Below are 20,776 nucleotides of genomic sequence, written 5' to 3'. Positions count from 1 at the left end.
CTCATTTTGATTGATCTGTGCAATTTTAAGTAGTTAAATGTGTTTGTACATGTAACTGAAAACCTTGAATTTTTAAATCCTATCCACATGAGTCAACATTTTTGCTTTACTTTGTCAGTGAGCATAGTTTTTCAGTCTAGTTTGCAAAACACATTTAGTGTGTTAACTGGTGAATAAAATTATTTGTAATTCTTAATAAGATTAAGGTATTTACCCCCCCCCCCCCCCCCCACAAGCTCTTCAATTTCCCCTTAGTGTACAAAAATTACTAGATTTAAATATTTGGATCTCAACATTGATCATAAAAATGGCCTTTGTTCAAATAGTTTTTGTACCCAACATGTGGTGGAAATTTGGCGGCATTTCCACAAAGGAATTGTTTGTGACCCATTTTGGCCAATTATGTTTTTGCAAAAATGTTGCCCCTTGTGAATATACCATTGCCATTCAAACTGTCTATCATTAATGTTAAAATATTTTTACTCAATTTTTGTTGCCAAGAATCTCATATTTCTCAAGGCGCTGGACATTTTATTCTATAAAAATGGGATTTTGTTTTTTTTTAAATTCAATATTTTTCTTCGTGTAATCTATAATTTTGGATTTTCATCAGTTTTGTGAACTGGTCAGACCCCTTGATATTTCTCCCTTCACTAGATGTTTAGCAAATTTTATTTCTTTTTAACATTAATTCTACCCGGTTAACATATACTTTGGGAACTCTATTAATATTTAAATTAGTTTATTTTGAATAACTTTTATTATACACGCAAAATGTGGCAGTTTTAAAGAATGTTTATATTGTTAAATTAAATTCGTCCAAAATCCATCCATCCATAGGCTCCTAAGGCCTTTTGAAATGAATTCATTGTGCTAGCCAAAATGTTTCATAAAATCAAACTATTTTCATAACATTCCATTTTTTAATCCAGAAACTTGTATACACATTTATAAAAAAAAAATCACTATATATTAAAAGGTTTTTACAGAAAGGATCACAGGATATCTTTTTTCTTATCAGTATAAAACTTTTTTAATGAGCCAAACATGGGCCCAAACTTTTCATAGCTCTTTAACTGTTGAGAAATCCATTGAGGCAAAGCTGATTGTACCCATTGTTTTTCGTATCTATTATCTAAAAGTAGAATAACTGCATAATCGTGTTTGTGTCGAATGGCCCTTCCAATTGACTGATTAACAGCTCTCATGGTGAGAGTCTGTGGTAATTGTTTGCCATCCTTGCCAATTGATTGCATATACTTCATTCTTTCCTTCAGTTCTGGAGATTCTATGTTAGGATAGGGTAACCCTACCATAACGACTAATCTTCCAAGATCATCAGAGAAGTTTATACCTTCGCTCATTTTGCCTCCAACAATGCTTAATAGAATAGCACCATTTTGGGCATATTTCTTATTATTGATGGCTTCAGCATAATCATTTAATACTTGATTTGTTTGAGATGATACTTTTGGTTCACGGAACACTCGTTTCTTGCCACTTAACGTAAGAATAAGGCCACTTTTTTCCCATTGAGTGTAAACCTTTTCCTCATAACTGTAAGATGGGAAAAACAATATGATTCCACCAGGTGTAATGGAACACAAATTGATGATTAATCTTCCTAACTCATCAATAAGTTTGACACTATCTCGGTTCTTATATGTGAAGTCAAAATTGACATTACTGGGCCCATATAGTAAAATTAATGGGAGTAAGTGGTCTTTCTCTATAACATGGCCACAGCTAAATAACTCTATATTTTCATCCTTTATACCACCAGCTTTAAAGAGGGACTCTGTAAATTCTGATACTGGATGCATGGTTCCACCAGCAAGTATAATAGACCGTGCTTCTTTCACTATATCTAAAAAATAGAGTGCTGGATTTAAAAGTAAGAACTTCATGGATGATTCATTCAAGGTTTCTCGTTTATCCACTATAATTCTTCCATCCTTGTTTGAATTTGTTAAACATTTTAAAAATTCTTGAATAGATATGAATGAAGAGGTGGATGAAAATTCTTCATTACTCTGTTGAACTGTATTTTCTGTCACTTTTTTGGGATTTTTTAGATTTTCCAAAAACGTTTCCAATGGAGTTTTACTATTGATAGTACTTTTTGAATAAGTAATTGCTGGGTAATTCATGGCTGAGAAACTACTTAACTTATGAGCGATTAAGCTTTTCTCACAATATTGCAAAATGTTAAAAAAATTCAGGTTTTCAATCTGTGTAGTCATAAGGAACTGGTCTAAGCTGTAAATTTGTATAGATGGTTCCTGTTTCGACAACTTAGGATTTAGAGTACTCTTGGTGGATCCACCCAAAACTTCGACAAAAGCTGATAAAATGGAAAGTATTTGTTTAATACACAACAGATTGAATGCATTCAGTCGACTAAGGTATCTTTCCATGTAATGTGTTAATTGATTAAAACAACTGGAAATTTGAGATCCATACAAGATTACACTATGTATGTTTGAAATTGTTTCCAACAAGTTGTGAGCTTCATCTACAATCACAATATTATCTTTCAAAATAATGCCACTAGCTTCCCTCATGGATTTTTGCAATAAGATGTTGTAAGGAAGAACAACAATTTCTGCATCCGGGACACTCAGTCTCATGCTATAGTATGGACATGCCTTCATTTCTTTTCCAGACTCAACTATTTGCTCAATATCCTGCACTTCCACCAAAGAATAATCTCTCAAATCATCCATAGTGAATCGTTTGAAAAAAGGGCAAGTTGATTTATTTTGTGGCTTTTTAATTTTCATAAGGTCTTTTTCAAATAGTTTTTTGTTCTTTTGCAACTCGACACATTTTTCATTCATGAGAGATAAATTATTTAATTTCCTAACATTTTCATTTATGCATAAATTATTTCTTGATCCAAGAGTAATAACCCGAGCATTTTCACCAAATGGACTTTTCTGAACTTCCCTCACAAATTGGGCCAGTTGTGAATGCGTGCGACTGCAGTAAAATATTTTTAGACAATTTCTTTCTACCGGTGTATCATCTCCATCATCACTTGGGTAATCATCGTCACTTTTCGATTTAAAATCAAATGGTAAAAAATCGGAGTCACTGAGATTGCCTTCTTCATTTACCATATGATTATGATCATTTTCTGGAATTTTTTTTGCATTTCTCATCAAATCTCTAAACTGCAAATCATCTCTTTTGCGTTTATTAGTGGCTTGTTTTTTCAGTTGTTTGATTCTTTCTTCCTCTTCTTTCAGGAAATTTAGTTTGGTTTTTGACTCTGCTAGTTGTTCATGTTTTTCCATTTTCTCACTATGTGCTGCAAACCAGTCCTTTGAATTGTCATTTTTGGATTCCATTTCATTTATTTCTTTTCTAAGGTTATTTCTGTCTCTTTCCTTGAAATCTCTTAACCATGTAAGTGAACCACAAATTATGCTTAATGACTTGCCAGTACCAGTTGGGCTTTCAAACACTCCCACTTTTCTTTTTTCCAAAGTGTCAAATAAGCAGGACATAAATTTTTCTTGAACATCATATGGTTTGAATGGAAAATTAAAGTTCCTACTTTCTTGTATCGCATCACTCATTATTATTTTAAATTTGAGTGGCTTCAACCAATCTCATTAAACGAAGCAAGATTTTCCCGCCAAGCTTTTCCGCTGTTCCTTCCACCATAGAGGCATAGACAATATTGTCTATGATAGAGGAATCCTCTATGCTTCCACCGTTGCCTCCCGCAGCCTCCGTGATTCTCTCTGATTGTGATGTTAGAAGGATATGAGGCGAGGGACGAAAAATGGCAGCACCGTCGGTGGGTCATGCGCGATCATAGAAATCTCATAGGTAACTAGAATGCTGCCGCCTACGGCCGAGCTTGACGCCAGTTCGCCTTGAACCTTCAGCCAATGAGAGGCCGTAGAGTGGTTCCGCCAAGGAGGATAATAATCCTCCTTGGTTCCGTTACTATAGCGGGAGATAGGTGACGTCATTCTCTCCGGTGAAATTAAATTCTTGGCAGAACCGCTCTTTGAGCTCTGATTGGCTGAGATCTGGCTTCGTCTGCCACGGCGTTTGGGCCATTTGCCAGTTACACGGCAGCATATGTGCGCGATAGAGAGTCCGTCTTTAGATTCCGTCAAGGACAAAACTTGGAGGAAGCACCGCCAAAATTTGTCCTTGAGGGAATAGAAAAAAGACGTCCCACGTTTAGAGGCTCTCTTAATATCGACGGCGCTGCCGGCGTTTTGAAAACCCGGGCTGGCCGGAGGGCTACCTATCCTTCTAACATATAGGATCCTTGATTGTATGGTCTAAAGGCTAGGTGCGACAGTGCGTTGTCCTTGGCTTCCCACAAAAAATGCCTCACCGGCTTCCAATCGGATCCATCTGCTCGCCGAGCCGATGGATCCGATGACCATCGGTTTTGTGACGTCATTCGACAGTGAAAGGCGCGGTAGCAGACGATTTTTTTTTCGTTGAGGTTAAAAGTTTACGGAAAACGAAAAGCGTACAACAACCTCTGATCAGCGCTTAAACATCGCGGAAATTGGAATAGCTTTTTAGAAAAACCGTCTTATGGTTGTTGAACGTACCCCTTGTGTTTGTTGCTCCTAGAGTTATGTCGTCTGCTAGATCTTGAATCGTGGAAGAGTTGGATCTTGGATTAATAATAGTAGTTCCTACCTGGATATATCACTTGGAAAAAAATCTGATCAGCAAATGGCTTTTGCGATAGCAGCGTCGCTTCGGCAAAGTTAACGGAGAATTTCCGAAACTCCCGAAACACGTAGCCTTCTACAAGGCAGAACCCGTAACAAACACTTAGCAAATGCACGCGGAACTATAGAGTGATATATCCTGGTAGGAACTACTATTATTTATCCAAGGTTGGATGTTGACAACGACTCTCACGTTCTCTTCCATAAAGCGTTTTCTATTTAGTTGAAGTACAATGGGTGATGTTGTACTAATTTTATCAATTGCGATATCGTTTTTCTCCGTATTATTCATCGCATTATTAGTTTTCAAAGGGTTTTTTTCTAAAAAGGATGATACAGATGGTGAGCTTTTGTTAAGCCTTAGTGACTCTCTAGAGGGACAGAAATTAAAGAAATTATCGAATGAAATTTATAATTATTTTTATTGTCAACATATGCAAAACAATTAGATCCTCCTAATGCACCATTCAGGCCACCACCTGCTCGATTGGGTGGTGAACAAGGGCCAAGAGTGGTTCGACCTCAACGTAATGTTAGAGCACGAATGAGAGCAGCTGCTAGAGCACCAGATCCAGAAGATGATGGTTGTCCATTTGCGTAAAAATTAAATCATTTCAGAATATCTCCACACCCACCTAAACAAACAAAATTTATCTAAACTTTGTTAATTTAACACAATTATACATATGTGGAGATACTCTGAAACTAAATAAATATGTTATATAACCATTAATGCCATATAATAACAGAAGACGAAATTGACATACTTGGTGATGAAATTGCACTTCCTGATGGCAAAATTGGAGCTAAGAAGAGGAAAAAGCTTGAAATGAAAGCTGAAAAGAAAGCTGCTAGAGAAGTAAAACTTCGGAAATATTAATTTTATATTTTAGAAAAGTGACATTGGTCATTTTAGAGGGAACTGGAAGAAAGGGAAGAGAGGAGACAAAGGCAAGAACAACAGGAGGAAGCACGCCAGAGAGAAGAACAAAAGGCTAAAGAGGAAGAATCCAAAAAGGTTTGGTTGGTCATTAATTAGTTTATCACTATTTGCTTAAGTACCAAGCTTAATAATAGGAAGAAGAGGAAAAAATATTAAAAGAAGAGAAAGAAAAACAAGAATTGGAAGAATATCTCAAAATGAAAGAAGCTTTTGCGGTAGAAGAAGAAGGATATGATGAAAATGCCAATGAAGACCAAGTACATAATATTTTTAAACTCTATGCCATTTTTTAATTGATAACCTTTAATTTTTTAATAGGCTCAAAACAAGTTTCAAGAATTTATTAACTATATCAATGTAATTCTAATGGTGTTTTTAGAATGTATTTCACTGCTAAAATATATTTTTAATTATTTTATGTAGAATGAAAAGGTTGTTCTGCTTGAAGAGCTTGCTGCACATTTTAAACTCAAAACTCAAGTACAATGTTTTCATAAGCATAGGTAATTAAATAATTATTTTCAATGAAAATAATATAAATTTTTTCAGGAATGCATTGATAGGGTGCAAGCTTTATTAGAACAAGAACAGTTAGTAGGAGTGATTGACGACCGTGGAAAATTTATATCTATTACAAATGAAGAATTGCAATCTGTTGCAAAATTTATCAGGCAGAGGGGAAGAGTTTTAATATCAGAACTTGTAGATAGCAGCAATCAGTTAATTAAATTGCAATCTGTTACCACATAACAAACGATATTTAGTTTTAAAACTTGACTTTTGTACAGATTTATAGTTATTTAAAATGTATAAATGGTGAATTGAAAAGTGCATTATTTGTGCAATGATTGAGTTACATTAAGATCATTTTTGCATGAAACACTGATACAAGTTTATTGTTTAGGTATAGTTGGTTTATTTACCTGCATTTTAGACCCTGACATGTACTGGTATTTTCACATGCAAAATTTATTTAGTTTGCACCATTGTTTTTCTTGGCTAAGCTTTGTGACCATATAATATCATGGCAATTAAGATAATTATACACATTCAATAAAATGGTTTTTTCTTTGCATTTTTAATGCAGTTTTTACTTTATTGCTACGCATACGCGAAGTCTAAATTACTTTGACAATTGATTTCTGAGTAAATTTTGCCTGATCATTTCGTTTAATCAACATTTTCAATCTAGGCCTACACATGTATAGTTTTATTTACACAACCAGTTGATGACTAATTTCGGGATATCCCAAATACCCATTCTCGCTTCACTCTCTACGTATCTTTGGAACTTTGAAAGTGATTTGGTTACATTTCACAAGGATGTACCAATAAACCCGAAAGCGTTATCATAAACTGACGATTTTATTTGATTATTTAATAATCGAGTGGTATTTTAGTGTAATTCTTGTAAGGTTTTAAAATGAATCTTTTTATTAAACTCTACGATAAAGTGGACTAGTGTTAGAAAATATAGTTGTAGGCAAGCATTTCCTCGGGAATTTCGTGATCTGCGCATGCGTAGATCATTAAAGGAGAGTTTTTCGCGATAGTGATGAGGGAGAAAGGCCCGTCTAAGAAAAAGTATGGCGGACGTTAGAGAATTGAAAGGGACTAGAATTTTGGTTAACGTAGAGGAAGCATTATTGGACGTAATTGTTGTTGCCTTTCATTTCGGAAAGCATGTATTTCAAGGTGCATTGTTGGACGTCGGAAAAAAGTAAGTTTGCGTCTTTATTATTTTAATTTGAAGATTAAAAAGAGTGTACTAATGGGCGCGATTTGGAGAGGGTCACTTTTTATCACCACGCGCTCTCCCCTGTTGCCTTTGATTTCTCAAAGCCTACTGGTCGTGTGGCGATAAATCATACATCAAATTAAAGTAGAGGTTAAGACCTAGCGATTGATGTATAATACGTTAGGATTAGTTTATTTCTTGTGATTTTGCCCAAAAGACTAAAATCACTCAGTTGGAGAACAAAGAGAGGTCCCTAATGTGAGACGTATGGGCCCCTTAAAGTTTTTTTATTTTAGAGTTTAGTGCCATTTCTTTTAAGTATTAATTTCAGAATTTGTTTAATGAATATTAGAATTTCCCTACAATAAAATTTTCGCATCATTTTAATGTGTACAACATTCCTCTATTACCACGGTGTATATATTCAAAATTTGATATAGTAGCTTTTCAACCAAAATTTGTTTAACTGCAGTGCTCGTCGTGGCATACTAAACAGCAAACATTTAGGATTTGTACCTATTACTATTTGTAATTAACTACTATACGAACTAACAATTACTCTAGACCGACTACTGCGTATTAAAGTTTTGATTTGCTTTCGTTTTGTTGACATTTGGTGCTAACCAAATTTTTAGGTGTATGGCCATCTCAATTAATATAACTTTCTATAGAAGCCTCATGATAGCATACTCAGTATAAAAAATTATTTCCCAAATTAATTTAAAATACGGGAGTGTCGATATATGAAGCCGTTCACGTTACCTATGTTTAATGTGAACAGGTGATTTTATAGGCTGATCAAGCCTTTACTTTGGGCGCTCGTGTGTTGTATTCACACCGAAAAGGACAACTTTTTTCTGTTAATGCAAAAGATGCAAACTAAGTGCTAAAATACGTGATAAGATAAATGTAATGAACGCCGGCAATCCGGCATATACTCCGGCGCCTCGACGGCCCTTTCGTTATACGTACCCGCCAAATATATCCTCAGTGCAGCCGGCGATCAAATGGTTATCCTAATTTACTAAGTACTAACAAGCAATTAGATACCGGTTTCTTTTCACCTTCCCGTTTGTCTTATGATCCTTCCTTAGTCTTTCTCTGTACAGATTTATCGAGGTAATCCGACAATCATCGGAATTATTGGAAAAATTTTACTTCATTTATTTATAAAGTTATTTAGACATTTTCCGAAGATTCACTGGTTTTAAAAATGGGCATCATAGGAGGCCACAGGAATTTTTCAGGGGGGGGGGGGACTTAATACCTTTATTAGAGCATTAAAAGCTCAGCAAAGGGAAAGGGAATTTGCTCCTCCACTTTTTTAGAGAAAAATCTATGTTAGTGGCAAAAAGTGGCTAGTAAATAATTTATTGCATCAAAAATCTGATGTAAATAAGTAATTTCCGCTAAACTATTTCTTTTTAAAAAATGTATTATCCAAGTATAATAAGTGGTAACACCGTAGCCTGCTGAAATTTAATTCGTCATCCGAACATCCGTCTTTATTCTCACTTAGGAATTTACGTTTATGTGATTTACCGGCGTTATCGCCAGAGTTCCGAAGTGGAAAGATCCAGGTGGAAAATAGTGGAAAATTCCGGCCTGGACAAAAGTTAATTTAGTAGCTAATTTGGCCAAAAGTTAACAATATTTTTTTTACTAGAAGGATGGTCAGATTCTAATTATTCTGTATTTTTCTTTGGAAAATATTAATACTATCATTGTTCAGTGTAAACCAAGTAATATTCAAAATAAAATAATTAATTTTCCCTTATTAGCCACTTTTCCCCAATTTTCCACTTTCGGGCCCTATTTGCCAATGGTCGGGACTTTTCTTCGAAAAAGTGACTTTTTAGAAACACTGGTTATTTCTAGTCGACTGCTCATTCTAAAAAAGCACAAATCTTAAATGTTTTTTATGACGATTTTTTGGGATTAAAAAAATATTTGCTATATTAGTCAGTAAAGGTATTATTATTCGGAACACTTAAGATGTGGGCAAGAAAATATTTAAGTCCCTCAGAATAAACATCTCGCCAATGTTCAATGGATAACTTTAAAATGTATATACTAGTAGTAAGAAATAAGTGTGATCAGAAGTAAAAAATAAAAGTGACACTGATCGAAGGAATCTTCGATGTTTTCTAAGTATGACTAGAAGTAACAAATAAGTGTAAATATGTATATATGTGTGACCGTGGATATACTTTGGTTGCGATACCGGCGTTGCAGGCTGCTGTGAATAGCTCAAACAAACTTAACACATTAGAAGGATTGTGTGTATTCTGACCGTCGCGTCCGTCTTGTTTTTAAATAGTACCCGCGACACTAGCGTCCCTAGTAGGAATTCGGGCGAACTCACGAATAACGCATTTTCAAAGTGTTACGTTCGTCAAATGTAATCATGCGCGAGGGGAAAAGAACATGACGGGGTGTTGGAAATTTTCATGGCACACGGGGGCAGCGTCGAGGCAGACTCTTTTTCTTCTTGCTATAGTAACGAGCGGGATCCGAACTCGAGCCTTCTTGCATGACAGGCGAGAACCACCGACACATATCATATTACAACGATATTTAGAGAAACAACTTTGGTTAAAGTCCGTCTTCCTTTACGTTTTTATGAACTTATTAATGTCAATTTATTCTATAATAAATTTACGTTAGTAAGTTTATGAAAATCAATTAATTCTATAATTTTTTTAATATTTATAAATATAAATAAAGTTAAAATTAATTAATTATTTTAATTTAAATACCGTCGTGGCTCATGAATCGAACCCGGGTCATATTCTTAGCAGTAGGACCTTTTACAGCTTAGGCCAGGCGCTCACAGCTCTTCGTAACGTCTCCGTCCTACCTTTCACAAGCCTTTGCTTCGAAACTGAGACAATGCCTTGAGGAAGGCAGGACGGATACGAAACGGAGAGCCGTTGGGCTCCTAGCCTTAGCCATTGACTTCCACGTCTTCAAATTGAAAATAAATAATATCATAGACAAACCATGGAGGAATAACAGGAAAAGTTTAAATTTAGTACAGCCAGTTGACGCTAGCATCTCCTTTCAAAATAAACTTGCATAGTCCAAAGGCTGAGTCGGCCCTCCTGTTATTTCTCCGTGGACCTTTCGTGGACAAACTCTTCCGAGGAGAGGTATATTTTGGTTTGCCAACTTCTTCATTAACCAGATGGTGCTAAAACGTGTAGTAGTATATATGTAGCTTTATTTCGCTGACTTTACGTAGTACTACGCTTCCCTACTTCACTTGTTTTCTAATGCACACACGGGGACGATCTCTCGGGGGATCGTACAGCGCCCGGAATTTGAGAGAAAGAGAGGCTCGCTGTCTCGGCGGCAAAGAACGTTCCTCCGCGGCCGATGCCATCTCCTGTCGCCCGTACAAAGGAAATAGGCGCTTAATAAAACATCATTCAAGGAAATCGCCAAGAAATATTTCCGAGAGCCAGAACCTGCAAGTAACTGCTTATATAGTGCTTGTTGAAATAATGGAAATGTTGATTCTTGGCTATTTCCTTGAAGATGTTTTATAATAATAATAAAATAATAATAATAATCAGCTAAGCTAATACCCAAGGCACCACCCTAGGCCCAAGTCATCGAGCGACTTTTTAATGTTTTTAAACAAGTGTCCGGGTTGCAATGTGTAGGCGGGTGGTGGAAAGCCCTTCATGTCACGTGAGCCAACCGCTTCCTACACTCACTATTACCGTTAACCACTACAAGATTTAATGGAAAAGGGAAACCGAAGAACTGGGGGTAAAACCCCTTTAACCAGTGGGGAGAGAACTTGCAAACTCAACGCGGAAGGAGTAGTTCCGAGTTTTCACGCAGTGCCTATTGGGTAAAGGGGAACGCCGTTAAAGATGGACCCAGGAATCCACACCTCTACTTGGAATGCTTATCGCGTCAGATTTTCGTCTCGATGTGGCTGACGGTTTTTTTTGACGTCACTATGTTAACTTAACAAACAACAACGTGAGAGGGGAGCGCGCGCAGAGGGGATTTTTTTCTCGTAGGCGGGGCCAAAGCCGTCAGAGTGATCTTACCATACGCGATATGGCAGGATAAACATTCCAAGTAGAGGTATGGATTCCTGATGGGCCACGTGGTTTGGGTCCAATTGCGCAGTTTCCATTTGCGCACTTCCCACCTGCGCAGTTTCTGTTTACGCACTTTTCCATTTGTGGAATTGCCATTTGCGCAGTTTGTCAATTTGGTGGTTTTTCCCGTTAGCGCGGATTTATCATTTTCGTGACTTAAATATTCATTATTAAGCCTTTTTTCCTTGACAAAAGGGTTATTTCTGGCAGATAATTTTGAACATGACCTTGTTTACCATCCAGCTGCACTGCTAGTCTATGTTTAATGTCCGGTCGCGCTGTAAATACCAAAGTTTTTCATGTTTCGCTTAGGGGAAATATCATTTGTTGAATGAGTCGCTTGAAAATATATCACCAGTCAAGCAGCGACTCGTAGCTACTCGGCCCTTAGGCTAAGATCGTTGTGTAATAACTGTTTACTGTCTCGTTCCAGAACTTATAGCCTCGACTTTAGCCTATAATATAGCCTGTACTATGTCTTCAGTTTCAAGTTGACGTATACCAAGTATTGGCGCCTGACGGCGCCGCGCACTATTCTAAAAAAAGCGGTGGGCCGTCTATAACACCACCTAGAGGACAGTACCAAGCCTTCAGGGGCGTAGGAACGTTCTAGAAGTTGGAGGGGGCAAAGAGAAACGAAAAGGGGTTTAAAGAATGGTGTTGAATTTTTAATGGGGTGTAGCTTCTCCGAGTGCAAGTGTAATTTTTACTTTTATGTGAATTGGTGGGAAAACCCTGAAAATTAAACACAGTTTTGGTTCTATAAGCTTTATATGCGTTTAAAATAGGCATTTGAGCCTTTTGAAGATTTCAACAGACCAAAAAGTTGGAGGGGGCAATAACGTTAGTTGCCCCTCCCAGCAAAATTCTAGGGAGGGGCATTTCCCCCCCCCCCCGGTTCCTACGCCCCTGAAGCCTTACGCATCAAGATTTGTCCAACCCGATACTAACCCAACTAAGCACTTTAACACTTAAATAACCTTTTTGACCCCTAAGAAATTAAATTGCAGTATTTTGGAAAAAGTGACATTTTTTGTGGCAGGCACTAAGCAATATTGTGTGGCAGGCATTCGCTTAAATTGTTAAATTTTTAAACGAAAAATTCTTAATAAGCTGAACCTACGCCAAGGTAAGCTAAATCTAGTAAAAAATAGTCTTGCCTAAGCATGTGTTCTTTAACAAGCCAAAACGTTTTCATAGCGAGTGCCAGAATAATTCCGTTAGCGTTGCAGATATTACATGTTTATCTTAGCCCAAATTCTGAGAAGCTAGGGTTCGCTGTTTGACTGAAGATATATTCCCAACAGAATAATTCAACAAACGATATTTCAACTAAGAAAAACTTAAAAATTACTGGTATTTACAGCGCGACCGGTAATTAAAACTACACCAGAAGCGCAGTTGGATGGTAAAAAAGTTATGTTAAAAATAATCTTCCAGTAAAAAACCTCTTTCAAGGTAAAAAGGCTTAATGTAATTAAAGTCGTGAGAAGCCGCGGAATTGAAAAACCTGCGCAAATGGAAAACCGCGCCATTTAGAAATCGCAAAAATGGAAAATATCTGCGCAAGTGGAAAATCGCGCCATTTAGAAACCGCGCGAATGGAAAATATCTGCGCAATTGGAAAACCGCGCATATGAAAAACCGCGAAATTGCGTATGCGGTAATGGGAAATGCGCAGTAGTGGTTTTAATAAAAATCTCCATCAAAGAACTGCCTAGGAGGTGATATACTCTAGGAAGGGACATGGAACGGTCTGTAGTCTTTGGTTTTTATTGATTTTTCGGGAAACATGTTTGCCAGCTTGGTGACGTTTTTAGAACTGGGGGGCGATTCTGTAGAAATTCGAATGGGAATTCGAACTCGATACCCTATACCATGTCGAGATCGACTTCGACAATTTGCATTGATTTATGCTTATTCGAAATCTTTACCGAATACCATTCGTCGAGATCTCGAAGTTCGAAATGTAGTTTTCGATCGAAAATTGGATTTCGAATATTTACAGAATAGGCCCCCTGGAACGAGCTGAACTGAACTCCCATCAAAGTCTGAGGGGGCAATTTTTGTAGGGGGAGAGAAACAAAACAGCCTGATTTTATGAAAACACCTGTTGGCCCATTACCGGGCCACGTAGCAGCGTAGCAGTGTATAGCGCCGATTGAAAGGGATAACAATTTTTCCCCCTTGTTTGAAACTTCGATTCATTTTTAGTTCCACATGATATCTATATAATAAAAAGCTGTTGGTTGGGTGGTAGGTTCGTTCGTCAACCGATTTCGGCGATTTATTTATCTACGTACCCTACGATTCGCGTTGTCGCATCTTGGATTAATAATAGAAGCTAACGCTAGCTTCTATTATTAATCCAAGGTCGCATCGAGTCGGCTTCGATTTCCGATTTGGTTTTTAATTTTATTACAAATTTTCAAAAGTGACGCAAATGTCAGTTTCTAAAAATTATCAAAATCTGTCGCCCCTTAGAGTTGGGCCGTGTTTGTCCCAACCCGCAATACACCCGAAATTTTCTCTCCACCGTGAATTTCGGAGGGGGCGGGGAGGAAATCGTACGGGGTAGTTTCAGCTTGGAGGAGGGAATATACTTCCCTCCTCCAAGGTTTCAGAAGGCCTGTGAGTTTCGGAAACGGGGAGGTGGGGGGGGGGGGTTAGGTGGTCGTTCCGATTTGAAAGTCCCGTGGCTCTCTGGGCGTACGTTAGTCCCGTGGCCTTTATGCATCAGCCATTGGATACAGGGGGTTTAAAGGGGTACAGGGTTGTGTTATTTTTGCGGGGAAAAGGGTGCCACGGAAATTCTCGCATTGGAAAGGAAGAGGGGAGTACTACGGAAATTCTCGCATGGAGAAAAGGGGGAGGGGGTACCACGGTAATTATCACATGGGAAAAGCGGAGAGGGGGTACCACTGTAATTATCACATGGGAAAAAGGGGGAGGAAGGGCCTTACTGGGGTGGTTCTACTATGGGGAAAAGGGTACCACGGTAATTATCACATGTGAAAAGGGGGGAGGTGGGTACCACGGTAATTATAACATGGGAAAAAAGGGGAGGAACGGTAATTATCACATGGGAAAAATGGGAAGGGGGTATCCCGGTAATTATCACATGGGGAAAAAGGGGAGGAAGGGCCTTACTGGGGGTATATATATATATATCGAGTGGGACTTGTTTTCGTTAGAATGTTGTTAAGTGTCGTCGTCGTCCACATTTGCAACACCTTCCATATCTTTTTAACGGAGTGACATAACCAGGCTGTTTTTTCTAAGAATACTTTATAGGGTTTCCACTATCTGCACAACCAAGTTCCGCGCGTTAAAAGTAGTTAGCGGCGATGTTCCAGCCCCTTCTATCCGACCCCTTAAGCACTTTTAAAAAAAATACGCAGTCTAACAATTTTGGAAGTGTGACATTTACTTAACGGAGCCGTGTATGGCCAAAGCAATTCGCGTGCGATTTGAGGTATAACTTTGAAACTGGATGTAGTAATTAGGATGGGTATTGCGGATATTTTAATAGACTTAATTTTAATTTAACCAAGGCTTAGCATGTTTTGGGCTAATTTTAACGCAATTCGCGTGCGATTTGAGGTATAACTTTGAAACTGGATGTAGTTATTAGGATAGGTATTGCGGATATTTTACTAGAATTAATTTTAATCTAACCAAGGCTTAGCATGTTTTGGGCTTATTTTAACGCTATTTGCGTGCGATTTGAGGTATAACTTTTTACAAGACTTAATTTAACCAAGGCTTATTAATTTAAAATTTATTTTGTAACAGCTTCATCCCTATGTCACTTATACTAACAGCTTAAAGTGATCCTCGTTACTTTCGGCAGTAGGGTTCCGTTTGCATTTGCTATATCCTCCAAAACTTTAGTTAGCTTTGATTAACTATGCTTGAATCTTATATAACCCGTAAAAAAGGTTAGTGAGCGTATGCGGATTTTCTTCGTAGTTCCTAATGGATTTGAGACACAGAGCGAAACTTTGAATATAGATAAAGAAGTTAACGGCTCACGCTATGCTTCACAATTTTAACTAGCGACAAGGCTTACCGAAAAATTAAAGGTTTTTTGAGCAGTCTTGTTCAAATTCGATTTTTCATCATGAATTTTCCCACTTTCTTTCCCGCGTGGGCTTTCCCGATGTGGAACTAATATTACGGCCTTGGCTGACTTGTTTTTTAAACAAACGTAAATACTTCGGCGGGGGCAAATAAATAATTTTGGTGACGGCTTTTGAGCAACGACACTACGCTCTAGCACATAGGGATAATGACTATTATAGCTATTGTTATCCGAAAACTATGGAGTTTTGAGTGTCGATTTCGCTTCCGAAATGACAGTAACAAATGAGAGTAGCGTCGGACAATATGTTCTAGTTGCCCCCGTCACGAGAGGGGGGAGGAAGGGAAAACGTCACCGGCGTGTGTCGCGTCGTAACGGAGGTCTTGGGGATCCGATGAAGTACCGGGCTGATTACCAATGGATTGGGATCACAGATCTTATTTTTCGGTTAGGGAATAGAGGGAAAAGGTCATTGTGAGTTCGAGAATCGTTGGCAATGGATTTTCCTCCTAGTCGGTACGAGGGGTCGGACACTTGCCATTATTTTGTACGGGATTTCGGGATTTCGTAGAGATTTTGGCGATTTTATCATTACTTTTTGAAGTGATTTTGTGATTTCAATGTTAATTTACCATAGAGTGAGTTAAAAGATTTTGAGATTTTAGACAAAGTGTACGGGATTTTGGTAAATGTCCGACCCCTGGGGTCGGGTTGCGTTGAATCGGGAATGATAAATTTGATGCAAAATTAAATGGCTGTAAGACAAGTATTTCTCTACTATGAATAATGAGCGATAAAATCTGTCGTTAATTGTCCAGTTGGTTTTATCCCCTCACTCCAACTCGTGGACGGAGAAAAGTTTATAGTCAATAGGGAAAAAACCCATTGAAAATTCCCGTGTCTTCCGTCTAAAATAATTATTACGATACGTTTGGGAGTGAAATGTATAATATGTTAAACCCGAGAAGAGAGATAAAAAAATAATGGTTACCAACTTCCTTGGGTATAGCGAAAATTATTTTCAAGCACCCCTCTCCGGACGTAGATCCGGAGTAAAACGAATCATTATTAACCAGAAAATTTGATATTTTGTAGGAACTGTCCTTTTGGGATTGATCCGTACCAACAACTTCCCGGGCAAAAGTCTAGTTTGTCCGGCGAGAAGACGTCAATTAGCGGCGGGGAGAGGAGGAAGGGTCCGACGAAAAGCGAAGAGGCGGATGACCCTCTGCACGCCTTGAAGCAGCGCTTCACGTACTTCCAGCAACAGACAGCCACCCTTTACGCGCCCCTCCACCTGCACTCGCCGTCCTTGGTCGTGGGGAAAAATGGTCGGCGGGCGGCGGGCCGCGGCGGCGCCCGGGATCAGGGCGTCCGGATGAGACGACTTCGACCCCGTCAGGTACTATGCTCTCAGTGCAGATCCATATGCAACGAAAATTCGGACAACGTGCAGAATATCAATACAAAGAACAAAAAGAGCGAAGAGGTAAGACTTGGTCGCGTCAAAGTACTCGCCATGTAAATAAAAGCGATTCCTCACCCGCGTCTTGTCTTGTATTTTTGAACTATTTTGCTACGGGACCGCTAACCATCTTCCGTTGACCTTTTCTAGCAGGCTGATACGGGTAAAAGACAGGAACCCGGGGATAGCTCGGTTCCCAAACGAGATGTGCACCCCATAGATTTCCGAAATAAGCGCCCAACCGCGATGGACAACCGGCAAAAGAACATTGACGAATACCGCTTAAGACCGGCGGGCGGGATTCCGGGTCGCATGATCCTTCGCAAAAGGAAGATCGAGGACGACGACGACGACGACGACTTCAGTCGGGAAAGTAAATCGCTCCCGCCGTCGACTTCCGTTCCACCGGAAGAATTCCAAGTTGTGGAAGACGAAGAACCGGAAATAACCTCCGACGAAAGTAACAAAACGACGGAAACGGAAAATGCCGTGGCCAATCAGCGTCGACCCGTCATAAAAATATCTTTCGCTAATCCCCAGGGACACGACACGGTGGTTGAAATTCCCGCCAGACCCTCTCAACAACACGCTTACAGCGACGCCAGTGCCAAAGCGGCCAAAAAGGCGCTGAAAAAAGCCAAAAAAGAAGCCCAAAGAAAAGCCTCGTCCTTAAATAACAATTTACAGAGTCAATCTCAACATCCGTCGCAACAGTATTCCGTTTTGGTTCCATCTTTCTCCTACCCCGGTTCCTCGCCTTCCCCCCTCTCTGAAGCGACCAGCAATAGCCCTGGTATGTGCGTAAATAATCAGCCGCAACCACTTCGAAGGCATAAGCACCATAAACATCATAAAGTCAAACGAAAGAGACGCCGAAGAACTTTATCGGGTGACAGTTCTTCGGGTAATGGAAACTCTTACGACGGGTCCCAGCAAGACGAAAATCGCATGATAGGCGTAGACGACGATTGGGGTATGGTGAAAACGACCGCGTTTACCGTAGCCGACATAAGACCGTCGGATGGCTTATACGAAGAGGTACGCAACAACTGCTTGCGCCAGAAATTGTCGATCAGTTTGAAGCGGTTAAGCGCCAGGGCTTACGCGCGGTGCAGCCCCAAACCTCATCGCTCTCCAGGCCACTTCCAAGAACGTGACGATCCCTTTAGTTTCGCCGGGGCGAGCGCCATAGGCTCCGAAAGCGATAGCGACACCGAAGAAGTCCCCGATTTTCCTAAACACGAACCGTTGAGTTTGCGACCGAAGGATGTCGTACACAATGCCGTCGCCATCTCGCCCGGTTCGCCGGTCAACGCCGCCAACAAAACCACCAAATTAATGATGAGAATAAGCACGCGAAATGTGACTCATTGCTATTTGGAAGGCGGTCGGGAAATGGTGATCGGGGATATTGTATGGGGAAAAATTCACGGTTTTCCCTGGTGGCCCGGTAAGGTTTTAGCCCTCAGCGTTTCTCAACGCGATAACGGTATGACCATCAGTCAACAAGCGCACGTAGCGTGGTTCGGCTCTTCCACATCGTCTCTTATGCCTTGTCAACAACTGTCACCTTTCCTCTTAGACTTTAAAAATCGTTACAATCGCAAAAAGCGTGGCCCGTACAAGGAAGCGATTAGACAGGCCACCTTGGAGGCTCAGCAAGTGAAAATGAAGCAAACCCTTCAGGCATCCGTCACCTCAACAACGGGTAGCGACGAGTCGGCCTCCTCCACGTCCGGTGCTGTGTTGTTCGTCAATTCCAGTCAGGATAAAAGCTCACAGCCCATTAGGAATAATTTGGCGCCGCCCGCCAACGTGGCAACCGGCCTAAGCCTAGTCACGTGATCCGTGTGTGTCTCTTCCTCGGCTTTCCCACACCAGGAGGCCCTCCAGTTGACTTTCGTAAGCGTTAGTGGCGTAAGTCCTTTGTCCAAGTCAAATGATTCATCTCGATTTAGCCTATTTACAATTTGCTCAAATCTCCCAAATTTCCTCAGAATTTGAGCTAGCGCTGGATGGAAAGAGAGTTGAGAAATTGGTGCTTTTTGATAAAAAAATGAGACAAAAATGCAATGGTTGATTATTTGTAAACATGTACCGTGGTTCTTTACTATCGTATTTAGATGTTATAATCACTATGAATAGCCATATCTATTGATTTTTAATGGACCTAAACAAATTGATACTAAATATATGAATTGAAGAGCGGGCATTAGTCATTACTTTTTCTTTTATTGCTTTATTTTTATAAAGTTTTAGCCCGAAAGATGTCGTTAATAAACACAAAGATTTGTGTAATTTCCCTGCGCTTAATTTCACAATGAATGCTAGATTAGTTCTTAACAGTTATCTGATATATAATTTATGCAAATTTTATTTCCGAATGCAAGATAGGAAAAAAAAAATGAAATATTTTGTAGCTTATTAGCTAAATGGCTTTTCGTCGAAACAAAGAAGCTAGATACAATTCGGGAACCAACTCCGCGAGCAGGATATTTTATGCTTATATTAGGGGTCACGTGGGATAAACAACAAGCAGTTGATAGAAATCACTCTTATGACTGACTAGCATTCTTAATATTATCATAAGTTACGTAACAAAATAAGTATAACAATTAGCAAAAATTATCACAAGTGATTTTCAGAGTTCTTGCGCAATCAAGGTTTAGTTCACCACAGAACCCCCTAGTGTCTAAATATATCAAAGGCGAAGTACACTATACTACTAATAAGGATAATATACTACTACAAGTCCAAGTCGCAGAGCTGGGCGAAAGTATCAGTGTTGAAAAAGGTTCGGTAACAAAATGGAAAAAACTACAAAACAAATAAACAACTGGACCCGTGCTTGGTTTTTTTAGAGCAGCGCCACAGTGTACGATATGAACAGATTTCCACCTAAATATTAAACACGTGAGCAATATAATAAGCCTATGTAGGGAAGATAGCCTACATTTCGCAAACGGGAAGCCAGTCGAGGTACGTGACTTTTGAAAGAAATTAGAAAAAATAACCCTGCAGTGGTTTTACAATATGCTAACTGATTATTTTCTATATTTAACCCTTTTAACTATATTTTCATTACAAGATTATTTTTGCTATTATTACAGATTTTTTTTCAAATAGGAGTTATAGATTTGGTTAGCTTTTACTCTAAGGCAGCGCGTTGTTAGGTTCTTAATACTTCGTAACGAGTCTTCAAATATCCACCGACGATTTTAGTCTGAATAGCCTTTGGCGGACATACAGTACTAGCTTAGGGCGGGCTTCAGCTAATTGCTTTGGGGATTATTTCTTCCAAAAATTATTTAAACAGCATGAGCAAGAGCAATAGAATATAGTTCTGTGCTAGCCTAAGTAAAAAGAAATATTTTAAAAAAGCACTGAAATCGCGTACAATACAGTTATTGTTATCATTTAAACTTTTTACGTACCTTAGAATAATTTCCTTATAAGCTATGAGTTTTCGCTTGGTTGAAATTAAAAGAAAATAATTATTTTGGGCCAGCACAAAATCCGAATGGTCAAATCCATACGCCACAGATAGTGGGATGACTCTCCAGGCGTAATATAAGACTAAAGCCATACGCCACAGATAGTGGGATGACTCTCCAGGCGTAATATAAGACTACACTCTTAAAAGAAATTGTTCAAAGTTGAACAATTTAGTGTGCAAAGGCTCACCACACCAGTAGCACGCATTATTGTTT

The 20,776-nt window shown here is 39.0% G+C and overlaps 3 protein-coding genes across 5 annotated transcripts; 2 read left to right on the top strand and 1 right to left on the bottom strand.

The window, feature by feature from the left end:
• Nucleotides 1-751: 751 nt before the first annotated feature.
• Nucleotides 752-4,633, bottom strand: LOC149947795 (ATP-dependent DNA helicase DDX11). Its single transcript, XM_090171537.1, has one exon. The coding sequence runs from the start codon at nt 3,582-3,584 to the stop codon at nt 996-998; it is 2,589 nt and encodes an 862-aa protein (XP_090027663.1). The 5' UTR covers nt 3,585-4,633; the 3' UTR covers nt 752-995.
• LOC149947794 (DDRGK domain-containing protein 1-like) lies at nt 4,353-6,666 on the top strand. Of its 3 annotated transcripts, none has more exons than XM_090171538.1 (8): nt 4,354-5,057; nt 5,165-5,299; nt 5,465-5,574; nt 5,632-5,733; nt 5,793-5,915; nt 5,977-6,015; nt 6,082-6,138; nt 6,208-6,665. In XM_090171538.1, exons 1-8 carry the CDS (start codon nt 4,949-4,951, stop codon nt 6,406-6,408), a joined length of 876 nt encoding a protein of 291 aa, XP_090027664.1. In that variant the 5' UTR covers nt 4,354-4,948; the 3' UTR covers nt 6,409-6,665. The 3 variants fall into 3 exon arrangements, with proteins under 3 accessions (XP_090027665.1, XP_090027664.1, XP_090027666.1); XM_090171540.1 differs by having other exon boundaries at nt 4,356-5,057; nt 6,082-6,161; nt 6,208-6,388; XM_090171539.1 differs by lacking the exon at nt 5,977-6,015 and having other exon boundaries at nt 4,353-5,057; nt 6,208-6,666.
• Nucleotides 6,667-7,007: 341 nt separating this feature from the next.
• Nucleotides 7,008-19,317, top strand: LOC149947793 (uncharacterized). The gene is made up of 3 exons (XM_090172298.1): nt 7,008-7,378; nt 16,697-17,090; nt 17,217-19,317. Exons 1-3 carry the CDS (start codon nt 7,245-7,247, stop codon nt 18,909-18,911), a joined length of 2,223 nt encoding a protein of 740 aa, XP_090028424.1. The 5' UTR covers nt 7,008-7,244; the 3' UTR covers nt 18,912-19,317.
• Nucleotides 19,318-20,776: the final 1,459 nt, after the last annotated feature.

Source organism: Leiobunum rupestre, chromosome 4 (assembly GCF_980474605.1).
Source record: "Leiobunum rupestre chromosome 4, qqLeiRupe1.1.hap1, whole genome shotgun sequence".
Lineage (NCBI taxonomy): Eukaryota > Metazoa > Arthropoda > Arachnida > Opiliones > Sclerosomatidae > Leiobunum > Leiobunum rupestre.
The sequence above is the reverse complement of the archived record's forward strand: the minus strand, read 5'-3'. Positions and strand labels throughout refer to the sequence as shown.

What these genes read in the sequence shown, in the direction of transcription:
- LOC149947793 (XM_090172298.1), top strand. Translation starts at nt 7,245, where the DNA reads ATGGCGGACGTTAGAGAATTGAAAGGGACTAGAATTTTGGTTAACGTA. An exon ending in TTGTTGGACGTCGGAAAAAA is followed by an intron (nt 7,379 to 16,696) that starts GTAAGTTTGCGT and finishes GATATTTTGTAG; the next exon opens with GAACTGTCCTTTTGGGATTG. An exon ending in AGAACAAAAAGAGCGAAGAG is followed by an intron (nt 17,091 to 17,216) that starts GTAAGACTTGGT and finishes GACCTTTTCTAG; the next exon opens with CAGGCTGATACGGGTAAAAG.
- LOC149947795 (XM_090171537.1), bottom strand. Translation starts at nt 3,584, where the DNA reads ATGAGTGATGCGATACAAGAAAGTAGGAACTTTAATTTTCCATTCAAA.
- LOC149947794 (XM_090171538.1), top strand. Translation starts at nt 4,949, where the DNA reads ATGGGTGATGTTGTACTAATTTTATCAATTGCGATATCGTTTTTCTCC. An exon ending in AATTTATTAACTATATCAAT is followed by an intron (nt 6,016 to 6,081) that starts GTAATTCTAATG and finishes TATTTTATGTAG; the next exon opens with AATGAAAAGGTTGTTCTGCT. An exon ending in ATTTTAAACTCAAAACTCAA is followed by an intron (nt 6,139 to 6,207) that starts GTACAATGTTTT and finishes AAATTTTTTCAG; the next exon opens with GAATGCATTGATAGGGTGCA.